Below are 19,812 nucleotides of genomic sequence, written 5' to 3' on the forward strand. Positions count from 1 at the left end.
AGGCAGTTAGTAGCTGTGTGACCCTGGGTAAGTCACTTAACCTTGTTTACATGTTTCCATATCTGTAAAATGAGCTGAAGAAGGAAATGGCAAACCGCTCCAGTATCTTTGCCAAGAAAACCCAAATGGGGTCACAAAAAATCAGACACTACTAAAATGAATGAACGTGAACCATTAACAAGTAAATATTATTTTCAAGATATCGTTTCGTCTTTATCTCATCATTTCTAATGTTTATTTTCATGTGGTTTATAATACACATTAGTGCAATAGTACATGTGTATAATTTATAAATAAGTAAATATATATATATATATGTTAAATGCCCCCCCAAATTTTTTTTTGCCACTAAGAGCATGTGGTAAAAAGAGTTAGGAGACCACATATATAGTAATTTAATGTTTACAAAGCGTTTTACATTCATTATCTTATTTGTGCTTCACAATAACCCTGAGAGACAGGTAGTAGTAGTAGTAATAATAACTAACACTACAACCAGTATAATTATCCCATTTTCACACATAAGAAAACTGAAGCTTTAAACTGTTCACTCCTTCTCCTAACTTCTCTTTGTATCTTCAGAATTTCATCCTTAGGGGCTTCTGAGAGCCTGGGGACTGATTTCTCTGAAGGATTTTAGGCCCTTCTAATTTACTTATCCTTTCTATGAACCCTTTAAAATCTGCTCTCCCAAAATATAGAGTGCATGTTAAACTATGCCCAACTTTCTTCTCTTTAATCACAAATACTAAGGTGAAGTGATCACTTTCTTTTTCGGGTTTTATTTACTTTTCTATTTTTCTGGATGCCTTTCTCCCCCTGGTTGACAAGCAAAACAAATTCTCACATTGGCAGTGTCCGAAAACATGTCTCATTCTAAATCTGTCTTCCCTCTGTCAGGAGATAGATATCATGTTTTATCTTCAGACTTCTGGAATTATGGTTGGTCATTAGATTTATCAGAGCTTTTAGGGTTTTATTTCAGCTGACCTATGACAGATTTTGTTCCAGCCTCTTATTTTAACAGTGTGTATCTTATGTTTCAAGTGTGTTTCTTATAAACAACATATTGTTGGATTCTTCTTTCTAATCCATTCTGCTATGTTCTTCCATTTTATGGATGATCTCATCTCATTCACATTTCAGAGGTATCAGAGGTTCCTGGTACCTCCAACATACCCTTTCTCACTGTCTGGTGCAAGAAATTCCTTTCATGAGAGATAAAGTTTTTCAGTACTCAGTTAGAATCACAGAACCATAGAATGTCAAAGCTGGAAGAAAACATAGACCATCAGAACTGAACACAACGGACCAGGACCTAGGAGACCATGTAACGCTATGGAAAGAGTGCTAGGTTAGGAGTGAGAGAGCCTAGATCTAATTCTCACTAACTGTGTGACATTAAGCAAGTTACTTAACTTCTCCGGCATCAGTTTCCTCATCTATAAAATGAGGGGATTAGGCTAAGTGGCTTCCAAATTCCCACACAGCTCTAAATCTATCATCCTGTTATCTATTCTCTCTTCCTAATTTTACTAATGGGGAAACTGAAGACCAGAGGTGGAAAGAGATTTAGGATCATAGCAATTAGAGCAGGAAGAGACTGCCGAGATGATCTAGTCCAACCCCCTTATTTTATAGATGAGGAAACTGAGGCTCAGATAGCTGAACTGACTTGCCCAAGATTAAGTGGCAGAACCAGGATTTGAACTGAAGCCCTGATATCCACTACAGGAAGGTCTGCAGTGCCTCCACTTAAGGAGGATTTATGGGAGGGCCAGGACAAGGTTTGCACAAGGAACGAGAAGCAGGTATGTAGATTGGCTGGAGTGAGGTTCACTAGACAGACAAGATGGTGCCATGCCCGACTCTGAGGCAGAAAAGATAGGGGATCAGATTCTACCTTTGACTCCCACTCTCTGGGAGACTGTGGGCAAGTCACCAGACCTCAGAGCCTCAGTTTCCTCCTGTGTAAAACTGGGATGACACTTACAGTACAATCATCATCATCATAATCACCACCACCACCACCACCACCATCATCATCATCATCATCATCATCATCATTGCTCCTACTACTACCTTTCTCACAGAGTTTTTTGAGAAGCTCAAGTAAGATAATGAATTTAAAGTGTTTTGTGTGGGGGCAGTTAGATGGTGCAGTGGATGAAGCTTTGGCCTTGGAGCCAGGAGAAAGTGAGTTCAAATCTAGCCTCAGACACATAACACCCACTAGCTGTGTGACCCTGGGCAAGTCACTTAACCCTGACTGTCTCACCAAGAAAAAAAAAAAGTAAAGTGCTTTGTAATTAAACTGCTTTATAAATGTGAGTTATTTTAATTATTATTACTAGTTAGTGCCCTTCCCCCACCCCAAAAGTCTTATACCAATTACAGATTAGCTTACAAACTCCTATGATGACTTTATCATTATTTTAAGGATCTGTGATTTTATCAGTGTGCATATTTCTCCAACAATAGGTTGTGTAGCAGATAGGACCTGGAGTCAGGAAGACCTCAGTTCAAATCCTGCATCAGACACATACTAGCTATGTGACTCTGGGCAAGTCATTTAACCTCTATCTGCCTCAGTTTCTTCATCTATAAAATGGGAATAACAATAGCACATATCTCACAGAGTTTTGAGGATCAAAGGAGATAATATTTATGAAGAACTTAGCATGGTGCTTGGCACACAGTAAAGGCCTAATAAATGCTTATTTCCTCCCTCCCTCCCATCAATACCAATCACAAGTCCCTGGACTTCTAGTGTTACTGAAGCTGAAAAAAAAATCATTAGTCTGGGCCTCAAATGAGAGACATACAGTAAGTTTCCAAGCCCACACACAGGACCACCAGTCCACCCTGCCTAGACAGCTGTATACTCAGTATGGTCATGGGATAGCTAGAAGTTGATGAAGCCCCTATCATGACAGTCTGCCAGATGTTTCTATGAAATAATTTCAGTGATGCCTGGGTGTAAACCAATTACACCTTCAGGCTAGCACTGCAAGACTTTGGCTGAGCCCCCTCTTCCTGTTGTACCCAGGCACTTTCCTTTTCTCTAGTTCTCTTCCTGCTAGCATTCACATTCCTTCCCTTGACCCCCTTGAAACACTCCAACTATCATACACAAACCTGCAAGATTGTAGTGAGTGACCAGAGTGGCAGTGGTAGCGAGTGGCAGAGGCATTTATTGTGCATGATATCTGGAAGTCAAACTAGCTGCAGTGGATGAAGGAAGTTTGTTGTACAAGTTTGTGCTTCAGAAAGACTAAGAAATAGAAAAGGTTCTCTTTTTTTTTTTTTTAAAGTTGTCTTTTTAAAAATTGATGTACCATTTATTTAGACAAGAAAATAAGCTTTTATTTCTTTTATATAGAAAGTAGAAGATTTCATACTTTTTTATTTTTCAGTAGAATTCATTTCAGTCCATTTCCACAAATTGCTTCTCATTTCAGGATTCACATTTCAAGAATACATATATACCCAGTTTTAGCCAAAAGAGAACACTTGAATTTTGCATAGTTATTGATTATCATGGTAACTATCTCAATGTATTTCAAAAACCCTCTTGCTCTTCCCACAACATCGTTATTTTATTTTTTAAAATTTAATTTAATATTTCATTTCCCCAATTATATGTAAAAAACAATTTTAATATTTGTTTAAAAAATTTTGAGTTAGTTCCAAATTCTCTCCCTCTCTTCCCACCCCACCCATTGAGAAGGTGAGCAATTTGATATAGGTTATACATGTGCAGTCATGCAAAACATATTTAACATCCTTATATTCTAACCAATTTTTACCTTCTTTTTACTAACCTCTATGATTAACTATTATTATCTCCTTTAGTCAGAAATTTGACATTTCCATCATTGCTCTAGTAGTTTCCAAGTTACTTTTGTAAATTAAAAAAAACAACATAGAAAACAGAAGCTGCCTCTGAAGCCCAAACACCAATTTGTTCAGATGTTTCAGTAATTCATTTTATAATAATACCATAAATATTTTATTTTTTTAAAGTAAAAAGCAGGTTAAGAAGATGGTGAGGATAGGATTCATATTTCTTTGCCATGACTTAAGATACAAGATATATATATACATATATGTATATGTATGTATGTATGTATGTGTGTGTGTGTGTATATATATATATATATATACACACACACACACAAATATATACCAATACTATTCATATAGCAATGGGGTACAGTATACCTAATGAGGGCCAGTAAAAATATACTGAAGTTTTAAAGTCTTGTGAATCTCTTCCAAAGGAATTTAAACTAAAAATGTAGTAAGAAAGACCTGCCCTTGTATATCTACCAAGCCAGATACCACAGATAGGATCAGGTAAAATAAAGGAAGAATATCAGCAAAGAGGACAATTAATTCACAGTAAACAATGTCCAGAGAAAACGTAGTAAGCCTGATGTGCACCCTGGATTCTGTGAATTCAGTGAAAGAATAAAAAGAATCTTGGGCTGCATTCAGAGCGGCATGGCTTCTAGGACTATGGTCACAATCGTCTTGTTTTCCTCTGCCCTGTCAGGCCACAATCTGGAGGAGTGAATTCAGTACACCACATTTTAGAAATGATATTGATAAAATTGCAGAATGTGCAGTGGATAGCAGTCAAAATTGCCTCAAATTCATGCTATGTGAGGATTGGTTACAGGAAGTGGGGATGCTACTCCCAAAGAAAAGACTCAGAGGAAGATATGATAATTATCTTCAGGTACCTATAAGATTATCCTGTAGAAGAGGGGTAAGGTTGGTTTTATTTCACTCCGAAGGGCAGAACTAGGAACGATGGTTGGGAGTTGCAAAGAGCCAAACTTTGTCTTGATGTCAAGAGAAACTTCCAAACAATTAGTGCTGTCCCAAAGTGGAACAGGCTGCCTTGGGAGGTGGTGGGTTTCCCCATACTAGAGGTCCTAAAACGGGGAAGAGATGGCAACTTATCACATGTACTGTTTATCTCTAACTGTATGTCCCATCTTAAAGTCAACATGTCCAAAACTGACCTCACTATCTTTCCCCCCAAACCCTGCCCTCTTCTTAACTTCTCTAATACTGTTGAAGGCACCACTATCCCCTCAGTCACCCAGCCCCATGACCTACATGTCATCCTCCACTCCTTGCTCTCCCTCACCCCTCATATACAATTTGTTGCCGAGGCCTGTCAATTATACCTTCCTAACATCTCTTGCACACATCCTCTTCTCTCCTCTGACATTACCACTACTCTGCTTCAGGCCCTCATCACCTCATACCTGGATTATTGCGATAGCCTTCTCTCTGCCTCATGTCTTTCCCCACTCTGGGCCATCCTTCGCTGTCATAGGTGTCTTCCTAAAGCACCACACACACACACACACACACACACACACTCAATAAACCCCAGTAGCTCCCTATCACCTCCAGGATCAAAATATAAAATCCTGTTTGGCATTTAAAGTCCTTCATTACCTGCCCCCACCAGAACTTTCCAGTCTTTCCTATACCTTTCACCCCCTCCCCACCAATGTACTCTGTGATCCAGTGACACTGGCCTCCTTTCTGTTCCTTGCACATAACACTCCATCTCCCAGAGCATTTTCCCTGGCTGTCTCCCTGCCTGGAATACTCTCCCTCCTCATCTCTGTCTCCTGGCTTCCTTCAAGTCCCAGGTAAAATCCTACCTTCTACAGGAAACCTTTTCCAATTCCTCTTAATTCTATTACTTTTTTTCCATTGATCACTTCTAATTTATCTTGTATATAGCTTGTTTCTGCATAATTGTTTGCGTGTTGTCTCCCCCATTAGACTATGAGCTCCTTTAGAATAGAGACTATCTTTTACTTTTCTTTGTATCCCCAGCACATAGCACAATGCCTAGAATACAATAGACATCAATCAATGTTTGTTGACTGACTGACTGATTGGGAATTCTTTTTGGGTATGGGTTGGTCTAAGTGACCACCAAGGTCACATCCAACTCTGAAATTCTATGATTCTGCTCCTATGGTCTAAAGTTCTGCAGAAGTTAACCCAAGAAGGATGGGAAGTTTTCAGGAATGAAATTTGGAAGCCACAAACACCAGCAGTCCTAATAAGGGAGAAGATGGGGACCTAAAGAGAAAGACTTGACTACATAGGGACTCATTCAATTCACTTAGATTTTATAAAAACATATACAGAAGATTGAAATGAAAGAGTATGAATAGAATAACTCAAGCCTCTAAGAGTCCAAACTGGGTGAGATGAAGCAAAATGGTTGGTAAGACGTTGAAGCTTAAAATAAGTGAGGTCATAGCATCTTGGGGTACTCAAGTCACCAGGCCTGGACAAATTACATTTTGTATTGAAAGACTTGGTGGATGTGGTTTTGCTAAAGTGCTATAAGAGATCTTTGAAAAAATGGTGGAGATTGGGAGAGGTGATACAGAACCAGTTGTCCTGATTTTCCAAAAGGGGAAGAGGATGGAATATTCAAATTATAGGCCATCAGCTTGTTAGTCCCTAGCAAAAGTCTCGACTATACTTTTTTTTGGGCGGGGTGAGGCTAGCGGTTAAGTGACTTGCCTAGGGTCACACAGCTAGTAAGTGTCAAGTGTCTGAGGCTGGATTTGAACTCAGGTCCTCCTGACTCCAGGGCTGGTGCTTTATCCACTGTGCCACCTAGCTGCCCCTTGACTATGCTCTTTTTTTTTTTTTTTACTATACTCTTAAAGAACTGGTAGTTGGCCATTCAGAAGGGGAAAGAGTGATTAACTGAGAAGTAACATTTCATAAAAATAGATCATGTTGGGCTAACTTCATTTCCTTTTTAGACAGTACAACTAGAATGGCAGATCAAAGGAATACATAGACAATGGACACTTGGACTTCAGCAAATTATTCAAGGTCCTGAGTTTGACATTTCATTATCCTTGTGAATAAGAGAGGCGCAAGTAAATGATAGTATGATTTGATGGATTTGGAATGGGTTGAATAACCAGATTCAAAGGGTCATCAGTAATGTAATACCAACTGAAGGAAAATATGTAGAGGAGTAGGCCATGAATCCATCCACTTGACCTTGTGGTTTTTCAACATTTTTATCCATGACTTGGGAAGAAGGCAGAGTTTTCAAATTCGCAGATGACATGAAATTGGGATAGTTGACATGTTGAATGACAGACTAGATACAATGATCTCAGTTGGATCATGGATTTTAGAGCTAGAAGGGACCTTGGAAATCACATCCAAATATTTTATCTAATAGTTTGCTGGAAGAAGTCAAGAGAATTATCAAGTGGTACAGTTACAATTCAAACCCAGGGCCTCTTATTCCAAATCCTGCTCTTTTTTTTAGTGACATGAGTTTCCTCTGGCCCTTCTCCAAAAGAGTAAAGTCTGTTACATTTCATCCCTCTCCCACACTTCTCCAGTACCCTTAGAGAGTTAAGGAGGTTCTCCCTCTTCTCTACCATTGGCTAGAGCCTTCATTGTGTTCTCCCAATATTAGGGTTCCAAGTCTCCTACTTCCATTTAACCACTTAGCAGACAGATTAGCTCTTACAAAGGAACATTTCCTTAAAAGGTTTAACAAGAGTAAATATAGGAATATTTTCCCCAACATACAGGGGCATAGATTACCCCACCCACCACCACTTCAGTCTCAGGAGAGGGGAATTAGATTCATAGCTTAACTCAGTCCTTATGTAGCATTAGCCTCACCAAAATCAAGTCCAAAAGAACTCCCCCCAAAAAACCCAACCCCACTTCCTAGTACCATATAGCCTAAAGGTAGGGGGAAGTAGCCCACAGGCCTTTCCCTGATTCCTGAATGGTGTCATCTACTGGGAGTGAATGACTCTTTCACCCTTAGAGTAACTGTACTTCTGTCAGGTCGATTTAAAGACACACTTACAGCTGGAAAGAAGCTGTTCCCAACCACATAGTAGACCAATGCAGACTGTCCCCACCTGTGCGGGTCCTCCTGATTCCCAGAAGCAGGTCCCTGGCACCTTCCACATGGGCATCTCCATCTTAAGTGGGCATGTGCCAAACCCCCGTTACACTTATATTCTGCTTCTCAGGTTGGAAAGGTGGGCAGAATCTAATATTGTAGAATTTAGTATGGATAAATTTAGTCACCCTTGACTTCCAGCAATTAACCTTATAAATACAAGAGGGATAGGCATGGATAAACAACAATTTATATCAAAGCAGGGTGGAGGGGAGGTAGGTTGAGTTGGCTGTAAAGCTCAGTATGAGTCAAAAAAATGACATATGGGACAGCTGGATAAAGTTGGATGATCTTTCCCATTGGTCCCTTTCTCTCTGCTCTGCCCTCAGTACAGTGCCCAATACATAGTAGGTGCTTAATGAATAAGCATTCATTAAGCAACATTCAAGGAGTCACAACGTCCAGAAAGAGGGAAAGGTTGGTTCTCTTGTGCTCTGTCATGGCCCAAGTCACATCTGGAGTGCCACGTTGTGTGAGCCAATGTGTTTTAGGAAGAACATTAACAAGCTTGAGGGTCCGAATCTTGACTCTTACTACTATCTTTGTGACTTTGGGCAAGTCACTGAAACTCTCTCAGCCTCAGTTGCCTCATCTACAAAATGAGAAGACTTGACTAAGGTCCCTTCTAACTCTGAAGCAGTGATTCTATGAATTAGTCACTTTTCCAGGTGAGCTAGAGCCAGGTAATTCCTCCAGAGGGTCGGACGGCCCTGGAGTCAAGGTGTACGCAGGATTCTCTGTGTTGTCCTAGCAAGAGGCAGAATGTCCTGACCCAGCGGCAGCTGTTGCTTCTCATCCTGGGAAACATCCCAGGAGGCCATCTTTAGATATTCATAGGATTATGGGGGTTAGAGTTGGAAGGAGCCTCAGAAATCATCTGCTTTAACCCTTTCATTTTACAAAGAAGAAAACCAAGACCCAGAAGTGGGCAAATGACTTGCCTATGGTCACACACTTACCAAGGAGAGGAGATGGGACTCAAACCCAGGTCCTCAGATTCCAGAGTTAGCACTCTCTCCACTTATTTCAGTCATTTCCAACAAAGCACATCTGGCATTTGAATGACCTTTGGTTCCTGAGACGTGTCCAAAGCCTTTGAGTCACTCCCACAATGTAACTCATACCCTGTCGCTCCTCTGCCTGGCAGGGTCGCTCATCCACGTCTAATCCCACTGGAGACAAATCTCCTATGTTTAAGAACACATGGCAGAAAGGTATTTGCCTTCTCTATGTCCCAAGGGAAGAAGTGGGTGGCAGTAGGTGATCAGAGAGACAGCCGGCTAAAGTGGAAAGTGGCCTGCCTGGAGGATGCGTCCAACGCCTAGACTGCAGTCCTAGACTAGTCACTTCCCTCATCCCTTTCATATTTATTACATTCTGGTCGTGTGCGGGGTACACAATTTACTGTTAAGGAAACTGAGGCAGACAGAGGTTAAGCAACTTTTCCTGGGGTATCATAGCTCAGTACTAAGAAAGATACAAGTTGGAAAAACCAGTCTTCTCCCTAGAGATCAGAGTCTAATGGAAGGAGGCAGTAAGGAGGCAATAGGGAGGGCTGTGACACAGACCAAATAAGTAGGCTTTAGGGGAAATTGTGATAAGAATTAAATTAGAAAGTCTCCCTTCCAGGTCTGGTGAGGTTAACAATTTCCATCAGTCTTACCTACACACTTTCTTTCTGCTTTATTTGTGACACAAAAATGTTTACTTTGCTTTTCATTTACATATCCTTGCCTCAACTGGGCAACTGAAATCTAAAATTTATTTTTAAATTTTAAAAATCTAATTTTTTTCTGGAATACAATGATACTCCCCTGAAGACAGTCCATTGATTCTTCTCTTTAAATCCTGTCCTACCACCCTCACACCCACACTAACTTCTCTCCTCCTTCAGTCCAGAACCATCTGGCATATTGGGAACATGTTACGTCCTTCAAGGAAGTATAAAGAGAGAGAGACTCTAGGAAACTTGTGTCGATTTAGTCACATCTGACTCTTGGTGACTCCTTTTGGGGTTTTCTTGGCAAAAATACTGGACTGGCTTAACATTTCCTTCTCCAGCTCATTTTTATAGAGGAAGAAACGGAGGCAAAAGGGGTTAAATGATTGCCCAGGGTCATGCAGCTAGTAAGCGTCTGAGGTCAAATTTGAACTCAGGTCCTCCTGACTTCATGCCCAGCATTCTATCCATTGCGCCACCTAGCTGCCACAATGGAACCTACAGTCCCTCTTTGTACTATCTGTTTTCCATATTGACTTGCTAGGCTTTTGACCAGTTGCCCTTTTCTGTCTACTCTAGCCCCTCGGATTTGGTTAACCTATGAACTCTGCTTTGACCACAACAGGCTTCCTATTCTCTTTCTAATCACAACTTTCACTACTTCTCTTCCAAGGAAAGATCCTTCCACCGTTATTTGTTCCTAATCACTAGCTTAGAGGGAAGGGAACAAGGATTTATTAATAGCCTACTCTGTGCCAAGCATTGTGCTAAGCACTTAACAAAATATCTTTTCTGATCCTCAAAACAACCCTGGGAGGTAGGTGCTATTGTTATGCCCATTTTACAGTTGAGGAAACTGAGGTAGACAGAGTGACTTGCCCAGGGTCTCACAGCTAATAAGTATCTGAGGTAGGTTTTGAACCCAGATCTTTCTGACTCCTGACTCAGCACTCTATTTGCTGTGCCATCTAGCTCTTCATCACCATCACTCAGCTTTAGCCCCATCACCATCCTAGGACAGAAACTGTAGACTCCTTCCCAGGGTCATCAGTCCCCCTTGTAATATTCATGACTTAGTGCCTCAGTAGCCGCAGGCCTGACTCTACCGAATGTTAGCTCTAGAAAGGACTTAAGAGGTCATCTATTTCCACCACCACCACCCCCCATTTTACAGAGGAGGAAAGAGAGGCCATGAGAAGGAGAATGACTTGCTCAAGCTTGCTCAGGGAATTGCTAGCAGAACAAAGACCTGAACTCACGTCTTCTGACCTGTTCCTTCTACTATACCAGACCACTTCTTCTTTTTTTCTTTTTTTAAAAGTAATTTATTTTTTTCTAATTGTATGTAAAGACAGTTTTTAACATTCATTTTTTAAAATATTGAGTTCCAAACTATCTCCCTCCCTATGATGGTAAGCAATTTAACACAGGTTATGAATATGCAATCATGTAAAACATTCCATATTAGTCATGTTGTGGAAGAAGAAGCAGGTCAAAAGAAAAGAACCACTAAAAAATTAAGAAAGTGAAAATAGCATGCTTTGATCCGCATTTGGACTCCATTAGCTCTTTCTCTGGATGAGTATAGCATTTTCTATCGTGAGTCCTTTGGAACTGTCTTGGATCATTGTAGGAAACCTAAGTTGTTCATAGTTGATCAGCACACAATGTTGCTGTTACTATACACAATGTTCTCCTGGTTCTGCTCACTTCACTTTGCATCAGTTCATGTAAGCCTTTCCAGGTTTTTCTGAAAGCCCAGGCCACCTATTCTCAGTAACAACAGGAGTTGTCTCACTGGGGAAGAGGGCTCTGGGAGCACCTGTGTAGAAAGGTAAATCTTTCTTTCTAAAGCTAAGGAGGAGCAGTAATCAGGTCTCTGTGAGCCACTCCATATCTATATCCTCAGGGCATAGTATCCAACCTTTGTGGGATTTAACTGTTAATTTTATAACAAAGCAGGCAAATAATAAGATTCACATCTCTCTGCCCCCGCCACAACCATACACCCTGAGATACTAGGTCAAGTAAGGGAAGATGTGGGCATCTTAAGATTTCCTCAAGTTACATTCTGAAACAAACAAGGGGTAAAGATCATAAACGACAACACTGACAATTCTGATTACATAAAATTCAAAAGCTTACACATGAATAAGGAAAATTAGAAGAGAAGGTCAATACTACTTACCTAAATTAATTTACTTTCTAGTACCATACCAGTCAAACTATAATAGGATTACTTTACAGAATTAGAAAAATAAAATACAATTCTTCTGGAGGAACAATGTTTCAAGAATCTAAAGGGAAATAATGAAAAAAAAATTAGAGAGGAAGGAAACCTAGCAATACTAGATCCCAAGCTATGTTACAAAGCCATAATCATCAAAACATTTGGAATTGGGTAAGAAATAGAAAGGTTGACCAATGGAACAGATTATATACACAATATGCAAAGGCAAATAGCATAGTAGCTTAGTGTTTAATAAACCCCAAGATCCCACTATTGGGGTAAAAAATTACCATCTGACAAAAACTTTTGAGAAAACTGGAAAGTAGTCTGGAAGAAACTAGGCCGAGACCAACATCTCACACCATATACCAAAATAAGCTCCAAATGGGTACATGACTTATACAGAAAGGGTGACATCATAAACAAATTAAAAGAGCTAGGAAGAAATGACCTGTTAGATCCATGGATAAGGGAGGAATTCATGAAGAAACCAGACACAGAATCACAGAAAGTAAAACAGAACTTTTGATTACATAGAATATAAAAGTTTTGCACAAACAAAACCAATGAAGCTGAGGTTAGAAGAGAAGCAAATAAGTCAGGGAAAAAAACTTTTGAAGAAAGTTTCTATGATAAAGGTCTCACTTCTAAGATACATAGGGAACTAAGTCAAATGTATAAGAACAAGAGCCATTCCCCAGGCGATAAATGGTCAAAGGAGATGAATAGGCAGTTTTCAGATAAAGGAATCCAATCAATATCCATATGAAAAAAAGTTCTTTAGATCACTAAAAATTAGAGAAATGCACATTAAAACAACTCTAAGATTCCATCTCATACTAATCAGATTGCAAGGTTCACAAAAAAAGGGAAAATGACAAATGCTTGAGGCACTGTGGGGAAACAGGTACCGCACTTGTGTGTAGAAATGTGAACTGCTCTAGCCATTCTTGAAAACAATTTGGAACTCCACCCCAAAAGCTATTAAACCATGCATATGCTTGGACCCAGCCATATTACTTACTACTGGGCCTTTACCCTCAAGAGACAAAGAAAGAAGAAAAGGACCTAAATATTTTTTTAATTTACTGCAGCTCTTTTTGAGGTGGCAAAGAATTGGAAATTGAGGGGGTATCTATCAATTGGTAGATGGCTAAACAAACCGAGTACATGAATGGAATGGAATATTGTTGCACCCGTTAGAATTGATGAAGGGGATGATTTCAGAGAAACCTGGAAAGACTTTATGAACTCATGTGGAGTGAAGTGAGCAGTAGATCAATTTATATAATAACAGCAATATTTTAAGGACAAACAATTCCAAAAGATTTAAGAACTCTGATCAAAGCAATGACCAACCATGATTCCAGATGACTCATAAGGAAACATGCTACTTAACCACCTGATAGAGAAGTGAGAGCCTGAGAAATATTTTTTTGGACGTGGCTAATGTGAAAATTTGTTTTGCTTAACTGTACATGTTTGATAGGGTTTTTTTTTTTCTTTCTTTCTCAAAGGGGAAAGAGGAGGTAGGAGGAAGAGAAGATAGAATTTCATTGATTGGAAAATTAATTAAAAAAAGAGAATCTGTCAACTAGGAAAACATTTAAATTAAATGGCACCAAGAAAAAGTCTGATATTCAATATATATAGTGAATTGATTATGTAACACCAGAATCCATTCCCCAATAGATAAATGGTCAAAAAAAATGAACAGTTTTCCAAAAAAGAATAGCAAACTAAATGACAATTTGAAAATATAATCAAATTACTCATAGTACTGTAAGATAAGTACAAATTAAAGGAACAAATTAAAAGAACTCTGAGGTTTCACCTTACTCTACGAAAATTGGCAAAGGTGGGAATATAGGCACACTAATACACTGTTGGTGAAACTATGAATGGAATTATCCAAAAAAAAGTAACTAAATTGTTCATAACCTTTGACCCAGTGATCCCACTACCAGGCATATCCCCCAAGAGCTCAAAAATCAAAACAAAGTCCCAACATATACTAAATTACTCACAGCAGCATTCTTTGTAGTAGCAAAGAACTGACTGTTCAAAGGGTGTCCATCAATTGGAGAACAGCTGAAAAAAACTAGCAAATGGACGTAATGGAATATTATTGTCTTCTAATGAGCCATGAATATGAGAAGAGTACTATGAATTGATGTAAAAGAAATGAAACCAGAAGAAATGAGGTAAAATCAGGGTGCTGGACTAGGTTACCTCTAAGGGCCTTTCCAGCTCTAAACCATGACCTCATCAGTTTACATGGGTTTAATTATCATCTTTAAGTATTGAATTCCCAAAATTACACATCCAGCCCCAGTTTTGCTCTTGAACTCCAGTCCTATCTCAACAACTGCCTGCTGGACATTTCCAGCATCCAATTATCATCTCCAATTGTCCCGGAATCATTTCAAACACAATTATGTATAAAACAAGATTCATCTTTCCCCCCTAAACCCACCCCTCTTCAGAACTTCTCTATTTCTGTCAAGAACCAACATCCTTCCAGTCTCATAGGTTTGTGAACTCAACATTAACTTCTACTTCTTACTCTCCCACATCCCATATATTGTACAAGATACCAATTCTTGCCATTTCTACCTCTCCTGTGGCATCCAACCCTTTCTCTACACCCACACATCCTTCACCCTAGTTCAAGCTCTCATCGCTTACCACCTGTACTATTACAATGGTCTCCTATTTGGTTCCCTTGCCTTAAGTCCCCTTTTATTGTAATCTATCTTCCATATAGCTGCCAAAGTGGCTATCCTATTAAATGCATTTCTGACCAGGTAATCTACCCAGTTCAGTAAACACCAGTGGCTCCTATAGCCTCTAGGATAAAATATAAATTCTTCCATCTGGTTTTTAAAGCCCTTTACAATCCGACCCCAACCTACCTTTCTACCATTGTTAGGTAAGGGTACTGGCAAAACTGAAGACCCTATTTCACTTTTGTCTCTATATTTCCCAGGGTTTGGTGCAGAGTAGGTCCTTAATAAATATTTTTTGACTGATTGAAAGAGAGCAAGTTCTGGAAGATTCTAAGGTCAGGACAGAAAGTGTTCAAGTATAGGTCCAATAATGGACCTAAGCTGACTGGAAGTTACAAATTCCTCACAAAGACCATCTGCAAAGGCACGGAGGTTGCCATTGGTATCAATGCTAGTAACCATGACAGTGAAAATCACAGATTCTTAAAGTATGGAAGCATGAACATTTATTAAAGGCCTACTATGCAAAGAGCCATGTGCTGGGCCCTGGGGAGGCAAAGATGAAAAATACCACCAGTCTTTGGACTTAAGTAGGATAGTGTGGTGAAGTGGAATGTGAATTGTATCTTGAGTCAGAAGTCCAAAGTTCAAATACTGCCTCCAAAACTTACCTGTGCTCATCTTCAGTGTCCTCATGTGTAAAATAGGGGATAGGGGAGCTAAACTGCACAGTAGGTAAGAGTGCTAGGCTTGGAATTAGTAAGACTTGAGCTCAAATCCAGCCTCAGACACTTACTGGCTGTGTGACTTTGGATAATAACCTCTGTTTGCCTCAATTTCCTCATATGTAAAATGGGGATAATAATAGCACTTACCTCCCAGGGTTGTTGTAAAGATCAAATGGGATAATAATTGTAACTACCTTGAAAACTTTAAATACTAGCTATTATTATTACTTATAGTGTCTATTTCCCAGGTTTGTCATTCTATAGAAATGGGAATTATTATTGTTATTACAGTGTAATGTAGGAATATGATATGACATGTAAACAAAAAGGTATGATGCAAAACAGAATGTGATAGGGCAAAGAAAGATTCAGATAATATGTGTGCCAAGAAAATGTTAAGAGAGAGAGAGAGATCAGATTGAGTGGATGTCATTAACTGCATTTTTTTAGCCCAATTTTCTTTTTTTTTAAAATAAACCATTTAAAAATGTGTATTTTCTTAGTTTCCATATTTAAACAATAAACCTATCTCCCATGTATGTTTCTCAGGCAATGGTGTAGTCATCCACTTACCTGGCCTATTTGAAGAAGCAGAAAAAAATGAGAAGAAAGGTAAGTATGACATATTTGACTTCCTTTACTCTGAAAACCACATCCACTCTTCCTACTGCATTAGGTCCCGAGAAAGCATTTCAAGGACAGTGCTTTTAGATCTTCTCCTTTCTGAGTGAGTTCTTTTCAAATCCCTGAGAATTTTAGCAGTACCAGTTCAATAGCTACAGTCATCTGGTTAATGCTGGCAAAAGTACAAGGGTGTTTTCATTTGGGTTACCCAGCTGATCACATGGATTTTCTGATTCACTTTGGTCTTGAAGAATAAGACCCAAGTATAAAACTTACCTGGAACACAGTGGTTGAGATCAGTAAGAAACTAGGGACTGAATGTCTCCACAATCTACAACTATCTGATTGTTTGTTACCAACTACCCTCTTTACCTTTTGCTTATACACTAAATTTATGAGATAAGTTGAGAGTATTTTGATTTAAAAACCAAACATATGAAAACATATGATGGCCACAGAGTTATTGGTAGAGTTGCTATCCAGAAAGATCTTGACAGGTTAGAACAATGCACCAGAACTAAGAAGGGGAAATTTAATAGAGATATCAATGCAATGTCTTCTGCTTGGATTAAAAAAAAAACTAATTATGCAAGTAATTGTAGAAGATACCTTTAGACAATAGTTCTTGAAAAAAGATATAGGGCTTTTTATTCTTAAAAGTTTATTTTGCAAAGCTTAATATAACTCAAAAGTGCCATGGCAGCCACAAGAAGCTAAAGGGACCTGAACTGACCTTGCCAAAAGCATTGTGTTTGAATGAGGGAGTTGACAGTCTCACTGTCCTGTGCCCTGCTCAGACATGGGGTATTGGGTACCACATTCTGGAGTCACTAGAGAGCGTCCAAAGAAGGGCAACCAGAAATGAGGAGAGGACTGGAAATCAATCCATAGGAGGATCAGATGGAGCCTACAAAAGACTCAGTGATGAGGGGACTTTGAGGGGAGGTCAAGATATGATCACTGTCTTCAAGTATTTAAAATATCTATGACGTGGAAGAGAAATTGTATTAGCTGTGCTGGAGCCCAGAAGGCAGAAGGAGAAGCAAGACAATCCGGACCCCAGTGACCTTAATCTATCAATCCACAGTAATTCTCCTTGCTTCCTCAGTGAGTTCAGTGTCTGGATCCTAGTCTTTTTCTCCACCCCAACTCCTTCCATCATAGTAAAGGAGTTTAACATACAGACTGATATTCCCTCAAACCCTCGACCTTCCCTGTTGCTCAGTTTACTCATTTGCCATTCCCTACACCTCCCCTCCATCTCAGCTACACACAGAGTTGGTCACAGCCTTAATCTTACCATTGCCTACAAATGTTCTCTGAAATTCCTTTATCTGATTATAATATTTTATCATTCCATTTTTTCCTATGCCTTATGACCTCTAATCCTGTTATTCATCCTTACCTTGATCCCCAATCCCTCCATCTCTCAGTTTTTTCCTAAGCTATTACTCCTTCACTGGCAATGCTTTCCTTCCTTCTCCATCTTGACCCATTGGTGAACCAATTCAACTCTATATTCTCCTTTATTCAGCAATCCCTTGCCTATCCCTGATCACACTGTGCCAAACCCCAAACCTCTTTTCATTATATTGTTCTTTTTTGATTCTCCTCCCACCTATCTGACCCTTCCTAAACTAGAGCTTAATCTACATCACACCCACTAAATGTAGGTATCCACTAAGGCCCTGTTCAGGGACTTCTTTTCTCCTTCTATACTATCTCAACCGGTGATTTCATTAGCCCATGTGAATTCATTTATCATCTCTATAGAGCCCTATATATCCAGCCTTAGCCTTTTTCCTGAGTTTTAGCCCTATATCACCAATTGCTTTTTGGATATCTCAAACTAGATGCTTCATGTAAAAACAATTTTTAACATTCATTTAAAAAATTTTGAGTTCCAAATTCTCTCCCTCAGATGGTAAGCAATTTGATATAGGTTATATACGTGCAATCATGTACAACATATTTCCATATCAGTCATGTTGTAAAAGAAAACACAAACAAAAAAAACCATGAAAAAAATAAAGTGAAAAATAGTATGCTTCAATCTGCATTCAGATTCCATCAATTCTTTCTCTGGAGGTGGATAGAATTTTTCATCATGAGTTCTTTGGAATTGTCTTAGATCATTATATTGCTGAGAATAGCTGAGTCGTTCATAGTTGATAATTGTACAATGTTGTTGTTACTGTGTACGATGTTCTCCTGGTTCTGCTTACTTCACTTTGTATCAGTTTATGTAAGCCTATCTAAGTTTTTGTGAAATCATCCTGTTCATCATTTCTTATAGCACAATAGCATTCTATTATAATCATATACCACATATTGTTATTTTTTAATGAATTAGTAAGTAATTTAAAATTTTGTTTTACTTGATAATATAGAAAATATTGATAGATATACCCAACATAAACAAAAGCTCTTTGGAATTCTCATTAATTTTTTTTAAAATGTAAAGGGGTCCTGAGCCCCAAAAGTTTAAAAACACTGGTATAGGTCAAGATACATTGAAGCTGTCATGAACACATGACAGAATTACAGGATATGCCTGCACAGAAATAATGTATCAGTGATGTTTTAGACCATCCTACACAAAGGTACACATGCTACCAGGAGAGTTAGAGTAGGGAGATCTAGTGAAAAAGAAAGTCATTTCCTTCTATTCTTTCACCATAATTAAGGTACACAAGCTCTGAGCTATAGGGTTCTATCTTTGGCAGGTCTGAAAGACTGGGAAAAAAGACTCATCATTTCAGACAGAGCCCACATTGGTGAGTACTCCCACCTTTCCAGAGAGCCCCACCAGACAAATAGGAATAGTTCCTTCCCATCTCTACTGAGCTTTAGGGTTTATAAAGTACTTTCCTCACAATACCTCTAGAGGGTAAATTGTACAAGTATTATCTCTGTTTTACAATGAGAGGCTCTGAGACTCAGGGAACTTATTTGCCCAAAGTCACATTAGCTAACATGTGGAAGAGCCAACTAGTAGTGCCCAGTGCTCTTTCCACTGGGCCACACTGCCCTGAGTGTCAAATGAATGAGAAGAAGAGTAAGCAGTCCCTTTCCTAGTTCCATAGCATAACATTCCTCCTGGAGGGAATCCACTCAGCTGTCATTCTTAGTTTATCAGTCAAAGGAAAAAGTCCTGATCTGTCTGTCCCATAATTGGACTTGTTCTGCTCCAAAAGGCAATGGCTTTTGGTGCCATCCTTTTCTTCATAGGGCAGAGCTCAGTCCTGCCCATTTTCCCTTACATGTTTATAGTGCTTTATTGTTTCCAGCTCTCTTTACCATGCATTATTTCATACGACTCCTCCCAGAGCCCCTAGAGGTCAACCGGGCAGGGACTGTTATCCTCATTTTACAGGTGAAGAAACTGTGACCCAGAAAGGTCAAGTGACTTGCTTTAGGTCACATAGTATGAGAGCAATGAAGCCAGAATGAAACCTCAGTCCCTGGCACCATCCTTTCCCCCCAAAATGTCCTTTCTGCTCCACCAAGAGGCCTCCCAGCTCCAAGGTTCACCATTCCTTTCCCAATGCTGACACTGATGCTGCTGGGCATGGTGTCCACCTTCTAATTGCTTCTCTCCTTCTCCTCCATTCTCCCATCCCTCCCTTTTTGCTTGGCAGTGTTTGATTTTCACCAAGCAGTCGACGGACTTCAGGAAATGCAACGTCAGGCTCAAGAGGGGAAAAAGTAATTATGTCTCAACCTCTTCCTTCTGTTAGTGATTCTTCAGTCTGGCAAGTTGGTGCATGGGGGGATGG

The 19,812-nt window shown here is 39.4% G+C and overlaps 1 protein-coding gene across 1 annotated transcript in view; it reads left to right on the top strand.

The window, feature by feature from the left end:
* ADSSL1 (adenylosuccinate synthase like 1) overlaps positions 1–19,812 on the top strand; it is an 87,133-nt gene that overhangs the window by 39,058 nt on the left and 28,263 nt on the right. The window contains exons 3-5 of the mRNA XM_027849273.1: positions 15,959–16,021; positions 18,760–18,810; positions 19,675–19,741. Of these exons, the coding sequence (XP_027705074.1) occupies positions 15,959–16,021; positions 18,760–18,810; positions 19,675–19,741 (181 nt within the window). The remainder of the gene's footprint in view (positions 1–15,958; positions 16,022–18,759; positions 18,811–19,674; positions 19,742–19,812) is intronic.

Source organism: Vombatus ursinus, unplaced genomic scaffold (assembly GCF_900497805.2).
Source record: "Vombatus ursinus unplaced genomic scaffold, bare-nosed wombat genome assembly UNPS02007284.1, whole genome shotgun sequence".
NCBI lineage: Eukaryota > Metazoa > Chordata > Mammalia > Diprotodontia > Vombatidae > Vombatus > Vombatus ursinus.